This window comes from Falco punctatus (assembly GCF_963210335.1).
Source record: "Falco punctatus genome assembly, chromosome: 4".
NCBI classification, from domain to species: Eukaryota; Metazoa; Chordata; class Aves; order Falconiformes; family Falconidae; genus Falco; species Falco punctatus.
In genome coordinates, this window is record NC_137583.1 from 8,068,393 (window position 1) to 8,076,898 (window position 8,506).

The window sequence follows — 8,506 nt, forward strand, 5'->3', positions numbered from 1 at the left end:
GGACCCGCCACAAGGCTGCAGAAGCTCTCCATCACCTGCACACCTTCATCCTGAAGCAGAGAAGTAAGAGAGGCCGTGTCGGGCTTGGTCCCCCCCAGCATGGGCAGCCAGTGGCCACCCTCCTTGGCCAGAGAAAGCCGCATACAACCTGCCTGCCTGCCTGCAGTCTGAAGAGCCATTTCCTCTCAGCCCTGCTCACAATAGCCCCGGACCCTCCCTGCGTATCTGCTCCCCAGACCTGTCAGGGCGTCCCAGTCCTTTGCCAGTGACTTTTCTGCCCAGCACTCAGACTGCACCTCCAGCTCTGCACCCTCTCTCTCAGCACCCCGGTTTTTCTCCTCCCCATGCAGGCAGCCCCGGTCGCATGACAGAGGGCAGCTGGAGCACCAGGAGGTCTGGCAAGCGAGGCAGCCCCAGCAGCTTTTGCAAACCAGCGGCGCCAGAGAAATCTTCCTGGTAAGAAGGGCCTTCAGCTCCTGGCTGGCGGGATCAGCATGAGCGAAGGGACACCTGATGCATGGCGATAGCCGGGGCTTGCGCCGATCCTGAGCAGGGGCGAGGCAAAGGCCTCCAGTGAGCTCTGGTTCCCCATGGCACCCTGACCCCCACCGTCCATCTGCCCAGTGCAGCCTGGCTCTGCGTCCCACTCCCTGCACAGCCAAGATGCTCTGGGGGATGCTCTAGGTGACAAATCTCCCTTCCTCTCCTTCATGCCGCAGAAGTTCACGAAATACCTCCGTCCCTCTGACCGGGCAGACATCATCCTCCTAGCCATCAACAACATGAGAGACCCAAGCACCTACAGCATCCGCGTGGCTGCCCACATGGTGGATGTCCTTGTGTTGGGCCCTGCCTTCCAGCCGGGGCAGGTGAGTCGCCCAGGGGTGGCACAGCTGATGCTCCAGCCCCCCGGGGCACCGTTCCTCCCCCGGCTCTGCACCTGGCCAGCGCTGACACCATCTCCAGCTGGCATACCACAACGGGAACAGAAGCAGCTCCCAGAGGGAGCTGGGGAAACAGCCGCGCTCATCCTACTGACATCCCCACTCCCTCCTGTGTCTCCTCTCCAGGTCTTGAAGATCGTGCGCGCCATCTACACAAACCTGCCCTCCATCAGGATGCTGGTAGCCGTCAACAGCCTGGACAGGGCCCTGCGCGTGCTGGCAGACAAACACCCCAGCGAGGTGGTGGCCGGCCTGCTGCACTGCTCCCCAACATGCACCTAGTACGGGGCTCACCAGACTTTAGGGCTGCTCTCACCCTGGCAGAGGGGCCCCAATACCCTCCCTAGGGACTTCAGGCCGGCCTTACTCCTGGGTGTCCCCACTGACAGAGCCCTGGTTCTCCACAGTGTTGCCATGACCATGTGGGCGGTGATGCTCTTTGAGCCCCAGGCTGCCAAGAAGGTGCTGCAGGAGCTCATCAACGTCATGATGAACCAGTCGCTGCACAAGACCTCCGCCTCTACCAAGGACAACCCGCGCGTCCTCTCCTTGGCTGTGAGTTGCTGGATGAGGCCTCACTGACCTCCGGGGCTGCTCTCAGCTGTCTGGGGCCACCCCTTCCCTTCCATGCCTGCCCCAAGCCTTGGCCTCCCCAGGGGTCAGCGAGATGTCCGTGTCTGGTGTCTTCTGCAGGCAGCCAGGACCATAAGCAAGATCCTCCTGCAGTCCAGCTGCCCACGGGACGTGGAAGACATTTTCCCCCGGCTTTTCCTGGCACTGCTTTTCCAAGTGTCATTCACCACAGAGCTGACGCCAGAGGAGGTGCTAATCTTCTGGACGGGCCACCAACAGGGTCTGATTACTCCTATCAGGTGCGCCATCCCTGTCCGCTCGTCCCTGCCAGCCACCTGGAGCCAAGCCAGGGGTCCCGGTGGGAGCTGAGCATTTCTCCTCGTGCAGGTCTGTGGTGCAGGCCATGACGGTGCTGCTCTGCAGGATGGGCCTTGAGAGCCACATGCTGGCCATCGAGGCGCAGGGTGGCTGGGACATGCTGCTCAGTGCCCAGACCCACCTCCTGGGAGTGCGCATCGTGGCCAGGTGAGAGCCCCTTCTCCACACTCCTGGGGGACTGTGCACCCCACACCACCCCCTCCCTTGGGGCTGATGGCAGGGGGTCCCCACTGCTTGGAGGAAGTGCTGCAGTCCAGTGATGACCAGACTGGTGCGACCCCCAGAGATGTGCCCGCCTGGCTCAGGCCTGACAGTGCTTCCTTCCCCCTTCCAGGGAGATGATGAAGACCCCAAGATCCCTGCGCTCCACCATCTTCCGCCATCTGGCAGAGCTCCTCTCTGTGGAGAACCCCTCCTGGGAGATGGTCGCCATGGTCTTCTTTGTTGAGGTGAGCCTGATGGCACTGCTCCAAGCTCCCTCCGATGCTCAGTTCTCCCATGCCCGCTGCTGCAGCGGGAGCTGGGGCAGCAGGTGGGCTCTGGCTGGTACCATGGAGGAGCCAGGCGAGCAACCAGTGCGGTGTGGGGCACGGGGGCTCTCCGCAGTCCCTGCTGCCTCCATTCAGGCTTGGCCTTGCCCCGGTGTCCTTGCCCTGCCTGAGCTGATGGCTGGAGCCAGCGCTGCACCTCTCCAGCTCCCGTTGCGTGTGTTTCAGATGGTGGGCTGCACTGACCTCAGTGAAGAGCTGGACTGTGCCCTGGCAATCTTCCCCATGTATCTGCAGAGCCAGTGCCTGGGGATGCCCACCCTGGTGCTCAGGGCCATCCTCAGGCTCACCGAGAGGCCTGACACAGTGAGTAGGGGGCAGCTGGGGCAGCCAGGACAACAGCCCATGGCAGAGCTGTGGGTGGTAGGTAACGTGGCGGCTTGGGCTTTTGTGGGCATGGGGAGCTGAGCCAGCTGCAGCCAGCTCTCCCGCGTCCCTGGCCCACTGCCCCATGGCAAGGGGAGAGGCAGCAGTGCCGAGGGGAACAGGGTCCCACTGCCAGCACGTCCCAGCAGGGATGATGGCAGCAGAGCCACCAGCCCGAGTGTGGGGTCTGCAGAGCGTGGCCGTGGGGTGATGAGCCCCGCGATGAAACGCAGGGCCTGCTGGCAGCTCGCGCAGCTTTCCAAGCAGCGCTGGTCACCCACCAGGCTGCTCAGGGGGTCTGTTGCAAACGGGGGCAGCCGAGGGTCTGGCAAGGAGCCAGAGCTGTCTGTCCTCCCCCTGCGCACCCTGCTCTTCCCATGGCCGTGCCAGGGAGCCCTGTCTGCCAGGCGCTTGCCCTCGTAACCCATGCTGCCTGCTGAGAAGCCAGCGGGGAGGCCAGTGCTCACGGGGAGGGTTTTCAGCCCTGCGGTCGCTTGCCGCTTTACAAAAATGAGGTGGCGTGTCTCACATAGGCAAGGAAAACCCTTGTCCTGCTGCCGTACGTCATGGAGCGGCTGCAGGCTGATGACAGTGACGACAGCGCCGTGGCCCTCTCCGTGCTTGACAACATGCTCCAGCTTCCGGCGGGGAAGAAGCCCAGCCTCATTGCCCCGGCGCTGGCTGACAAGCTCCAGCCACTCTTTGACAACGTAAGGCTGGCGGAGAGCCCCATGCTCCCCTCATTGAGCACCTCGTTCGCGTCTCCCACCGCAGCCCCCATGCTCTGCAGGAGGATGCTTTGCCCTGCAGCCCCCAGCCACTGTCGCTGCCCTCGGTGACTCCGTGCTGCACCCCAAACCCCCAGCGTGGACTCACCCTGGCTCGGCCTGCTTGCCGCAGGGCGGACGGGGGTGGCAGGACAGCAGCCGGTGTGCTGAGCAACACCAATGTGCACCCTGCCCTGGCAGCATCCCCCAGTCCTCCACAGGGTCTCCCTCTCCGGCCCCCAGCCCCTCTGCACAGACATTCTGCATGCCACGGCTCATGCACTCCCTTATGGAGCAGGGCTGCCTGCAGCCATCTGGGGGAAGTTCACCTCCACGTCAGCCCCTCGCTTGCCACGGGCTTGCGCTTGGGGCTGAGGTCCTCCTCCCCTCCTTCCCCAGCATTTGGACACTGTGCGGGAGAAATCCATCCACCTCTTCCAAAGCGTGATGTGGCTCGTGGTGGGCGCTGAAAAGAAGAAGATGAAGAAGAAGGTGTGGAGCAGCCTGCTGCCACTGCTCTTGCACCTGCACGATCAGAACAAAAGTGTGGCCAAGGTGGGATTCTTAGCCTGACCGGTCCTTTGGGCCCGGCAATGCTGACACTGGACCCTTCAAATGTGTGCCACTGGGAGGTCTAGCTTGCTGAGTCCCTAGGGCCAGGCAGAGACCCCCTCCCTGCCCACTGCTGCCCTTCTCCTGCTGCTGCCCAGATGGACGGGGAGGTGGGTCCCTTTCCCACCCAGCTCCCTCCGCACAGCCCCTGCCATGGGTCCTGCAGCCCCAGAGACTGAGCTACAGCTCCACAACAGCCTGGGGCCACCAGGGCCAAAGCACTGAAGCCCTGACGGCCTTCCAGTCAGAGAGGGTGATTGTCCTTCTCTTCCCCGGGGTGCTGAGCATGGTGACAGCACCAATTCCCAGCTGGAGTGTCTTCCTGGCATGGGATAGAAGAGGTTCTGAGCCCCGCCAAGAGGGAGGACACAGGGTCCTGTGCCCTCAATGGTGGTGGTGGCATCTCTGTTGCTCACCAGGCCTCCCAGGAAGCCCTCCGCAGTGCTGGCCTGTTCCTGAAGTGGAGGCAGCTGGCGCACATGGCTGAGACCGGGCAGGCATGGAGGATCAGCGAGTGCCTGGTAAGCAGAGCCCCAACACCCCTGGGATCTTCCCCGGGCAAGCCCTGCCCTGTGCCCTGCGGGGAGGGAGGGGGGATGGAGGGCTGTGCCCCCTTGGCTGCACACACCCTCCTGGAGCAGGCTCAGCTCCACATTGTCTTTGCCCCTGGGGTCCCCAAGGGGACCCTGCCACTAGGGTGGCAGCCCTGCATCCCTGGGAGCCTGATGCTCCCTCTGAACCCCGGTGCCACACAGTGGGGAGCTGGGGATGTCCTGCTGGGGGGAAGGGGGATGGCCCTGGGTGGAGGGATGGCCAAACGCGGGGGCACCTCTGCGCCCACCCTGCACCCTTCTCCTCTCTCCAGCTGGCCAAGAAGAGGAGCAGGGCCATGGCCTACCTGCGCCAGAGCCTGCATTACCTGCACAGCTGGCAGGAGCCCCTGCGATGGGAGGCTGTCAGGTTCATCGGTGAGCCATGACTCCCAGGGTCCCTGTGTCCCAGCACAGGACCTATGGGGCACCCCTTCACCCCCTCCTGCCCCTGCCTGCACAGGTGGGGCTGGCAGGAGGCTCATCCATCCCCTCCCTGATGCTGCACTCCGGGGTCAGCCCTCCCGGGGGGACCGCGCAGCCAGGTGGGCTGGCTGCAAGGGTCTCTGAGCGGCAGCAGCATCCTTGACACACTGTGTTGCTCCAGGGCTCGTTGGGCGGTGCGTGCGTGAGCAGTGGTACCTGGAGTACATCCGACATGGTGAGCGAGGGCAGTGGGGAGGAGGAAGGAGCTAGCACGGAGCTCCCCCCCGCAACCTGGGCAAGGGGGGATCTGCTCCCAGCGTGCCTAGGGGGGACGGGGTGTTTCTGCAGGGGGCTATTCCTGAGAAGCAGCTTCCAGCCGAGCCACCTGTCCCCTGGCTGCCTCCTGGCCCTGGCAATCACAGGGTGCAGTGCGCCCTGCCTGGAGGGGACACAGGGCTGTCACCTCACCTCTGCTGCTTTGTCCCCACAGTGCTTAAAGGCGCAATGAAAGACACCAGCCCCCTGGTCTCCTCCCTGGCAACTCAGACATTCCTCATCCTTTGATGACGAAGGCTGTAAGGGGTGGTTTAACCTATGATTACTGCGCTTATGGCTGCCAAGGACATGGGGGAGGTGGCACTCGACCCCCAGCGAGGGCTCTGCTCAGGCAGAGACGAAGCAGCAGCCCCAGCCCGAGGATGCTCTGCAGGCTTCTCTTCCTGAAGGCTAACAGGGAAGAAGACACCTCAGCCCCAGAGGAGCTGGCGTCCTCTGGAGAGCAGCAGGACAACTGCTCTTTCCAGTGGTCCAGGGCAAAGACGTGCCCTCATGCTTCGCCTTTGCCATAAAGTGCCAGCTGCTCCACTGGGCTGTGAAGCAGAGGGGAGAAGCCCAAGGTGGAGCCGAAGCAGAACTTGAAAGCAATGCCTTCCTTCCCCTCTCCAGGGCCACGCTGCCGCAATAAATGACTTTTTCTGCCACCCACTGTCTGAGCAGCCTGCACTGCCTGGGGCTGACGTGGCTGAGCCCAGGGGCTACCAAGCCGCCGATGCTCTGGCTCCAGCAGCACAGGCCCCTCCATGTCCCCAGCAGGATGGGCAGCTCTGTCTCCTGCCCATGCCACTTGTCCCCACCTGCCCTGCAGCCACTGCTGCCCAGCACGTCACCAGAGCAGCAGTAAGGGGGCACACTGCAAAACCAAGCCCTCTGTTGAGCCATCAACAAAGCCCAACAAACAAAGCCCAAGCCTTTGACCAGTCTCCAAAGGGGAGACCACCTGCGGGCAGCCAGCAGCCCCTCCACGATGCCCCGGGCATGCACGGCAACAGTCTTTGGCCACCTATGGCCGGGGCGGTGAGCCTGTGGCGGCACAGAGGCCGGCCGAAGGGCGCTCCCGCTGCCCGCCGGGCTGCCCGCTCCCGGCTGTCCCGCACACCGGCCCCTCAGAGCCCACGCCACCGCCTTCCCGACCCCGCTGCCCCTGCGGCCCCACCGCCCCTCAGCGCCGCGGGCCGGCCCCGCGCCTCCGCACAGAGCGGCAGAATCAGACGGGTCAGGGCTGGCAGGGACCTCTGGAGACCATCCAGCCCAAGGCCCTGCGAAAGCAGCTCCCCCAGGAGCCGGCCGCTCAGGGTCACGGCCAGGCGGGGTTTGAGAGCCTCCAGAGACTGCCCAGCCCCGGGGCAGCCCACCCCAGGCCGTGACACCCCCACAGCACAGCCCATCTCCTCCTGCTCGGAAGGGAAGGAGCTCCCTGTGTTACCGAAATCTCGGAATGAAGAACCTATCGACACCAATGTGATGTAGATAAGCAGAGACTTCTTTATTGACGGCCGGGTGCGTGAGCGAGTCCTCTCACGATCAACGCACACCAAGTCTCAAAATTAGACACCATATATAGAACTTATTCATACATATTCATTAAGTATGCATGCATAACCATGATATTTCCCGTAAAGCATTAACATATTCTCCTCCTATATCCGATTCTGCGCAGTAGAGCTTAGAAAGGTCTAGAAATGGGTCTGGGGTACGATTTGGGTAGGTGGTATATGAGTCGGTGGTCGCGATCTCCCCCTGCCGGAATTACCTTTTACTAAAGTTCACGGTTTCTTGGCAGGTAACCACAAGCTGTTCCAGTCGACTCTCCCCAGTTTCCATTCATCTCATATTCTGACATTTCAATACACCTTCTACATACAGAAGACTGGTCAAATACAAAGAAACCTTTCAAACCCTAAAGTTATTACCAAAGTTTTAACAATGGTTCTAGCCCATTCTTCTAGCTGTGGTAGGGGATGTAGAGAGGATCTCATAGCAGCTTTTGCTGTGCAACTATAAGTTTCATTAAAATAGATTTCTTATCCTTCTGTCTTTCTATTCTATAAAAGAATTTTATAAAATCAAATAATCAATCAAATAAAGTCAATCAATCTTAACTTATTAGCAAATGTATAACATTTCCCCCCTTTGAAAGTGTTGAAAATAATTTTTCAATACTTTCACATTATTTACATATCATTTGTTTCAACATATTTTGGTGGTGGACTATGTCTTGATGGAATAGTTGGTACTTCTCTCATACGATTGACTGAAATTCTGTTGGTAAACTGTTTCTTCAAACATGCATAGACTAGCACGATCATCAGAATTACAATTAGTAACAGAAACAACGTTTTGATGATGCACTGTATCGAAGAGCTCAAATTCCATCCCAGTTTGTTAAAAATTTTCCCTAACCAGTCTTCTGACATATCTTCTTGAATTGATTCTGTTTCTTTTTCAATTTTATCTAATAAATCCAAATCATGTTCCACATCTTGTGTGACATTTGAAATGTGGATACGACAGTGGCCCATCTTACCCTTGAGATATCCACATACTCCATGTTCTTTAAGTAGGAGCATATCTAATGCCATTCTATTTTGTAAAGTCATTCTGGAGGTCGCCTGTAATTGTATATTCAATTCCTTAAACCCCTTTTTGGTAACGTTTGCTAATTTTTCCACTTGACCACTTAACTGATAGAGCCATGCTCTGTTTCTATATGAAGCTATAGGATTTAAAAGTGATTCAAGTGCCCAGCCAATTTTCACTCCTGTAGATGGTTCATTCCAAATATCATCATTTATCTCAGATCTCTTTATTCCTTTCAATTCTAAATTCTCTAAAGATCCTCTAAACGGTGATTTCTTCCAAACTGGACACAATGTTGGCATGCCTAAAGTAATTTGTTTCACCTTACCATCTAATGGTAAATGTGTTGTCCAGGTTCCACCGCTTAATGCCCAAACTAAATGTCC

General features: G+C 59.1%; 2 protein-coding genes across 4 annotated transcripts; both read left to right on the forward strand.

Annotated features, from left to right (window-relative positions):
• The first annotated feature begins 462 nt into the window (after window positions 1-462).
• LOC308061961 (uncharacterized protein) lies at window positions 463-1,477 on the forward strand. Its single transcript, XM_080382706.1, has 2 exons — window positions 463-869; window positions 1,071-1,477. The coding sequence occupies exons 1-2, from the start codon at window positions 711-713 to the stop codon at window positions 1,224-1,226; spliced, it is 315 nt and encodes a 104-aa protein (XP_080238832.1). The 5' UTR covers window positions 463-710; the 3' UTR covers window positions 1,227-1,477.
• An 89-nt stretch (window positions 1,478-1,566) lies between these two features.
• On the forward strand, window positions 1,567-6,184 carry LOC308062037 (uncharacterized protein). Of its 3 annotated transcripts, XR_013927446.1 has the most exons (6): window positions 1,567-2,042; window positions 2,230-2,749; window positions 3,343-3,519; window positions 3,976-4,131; window positions 4,608-5,439; window positions 5,695-6,184. XR_013927446.1 is itself a non-coding variant. In XM_080382892.1 (5 exons), exons 1-5 carry the CDS (start codon window positions 1,921-1,923, stop codon window positions 5,346-5,348), a joined length of 1,716 nt encoding a protein of 571 aa, XP_080239018.1. In that variant the 5' UTR covers window positions 1,567-1,920; the 3' UTR covers window positions 5,349-6,184. The 3 variants fall into 3 exon arrangements, 2 of the variants coding, with proteins under 2 accessions (XP_080239018.1, XP_080239019.1); XM_080382892.1 differs by having other exon boundaries at window positions 4,608-6,184; XM_080382893.1 differs by lacking the exons at window positions 4,608-5,439; window positions 5,695-6,184 and having other exon boundaries at window positions 3,976-4,511.
• Window positions 6,185-8,506: the final 2,322 nt, after the last annotated feature.

Bases quoted from the DNA above. Each gene is read 5' to 3' on its own strand.
- LOC308061961 (XM_080382706.1), top strand. From the start codon at position 711: ATGCCGCAGAAGTTCACGAAATACCTCCGTCCCTCTGACCGGGCAGAC. The intron at 870-1,070 runs GTGAGTCGCCCA...TCTCCTCTCCAG, and splicing joins CTGCCTTCCAGCCGGGGCAG to GTCTTGAAGATCGTGCGCGC.
- LOC308062037 (XM_080382892.1), top strand. From the start codon at position 1,921: ATGACGGTGCTGCTCTGCAGGATGGGCCTTGAGAGCCACATGCTGGCC. The intron at 2,043-2,229 runs GTGAGAGCCCCT...TCCCCCTTCCAG, and splicing joins GGAGTGCGCATCGTGGCCAG to GGAGATGATGAAGACCCCAA. The intron at 4,132-4,607 runs GTGGGATTCTTA...GTTGCTCACCAG, and splicing joins AGAACAAAAGTGTGGCCAAG to GCCTCCCAGGAAGCCCTCCG.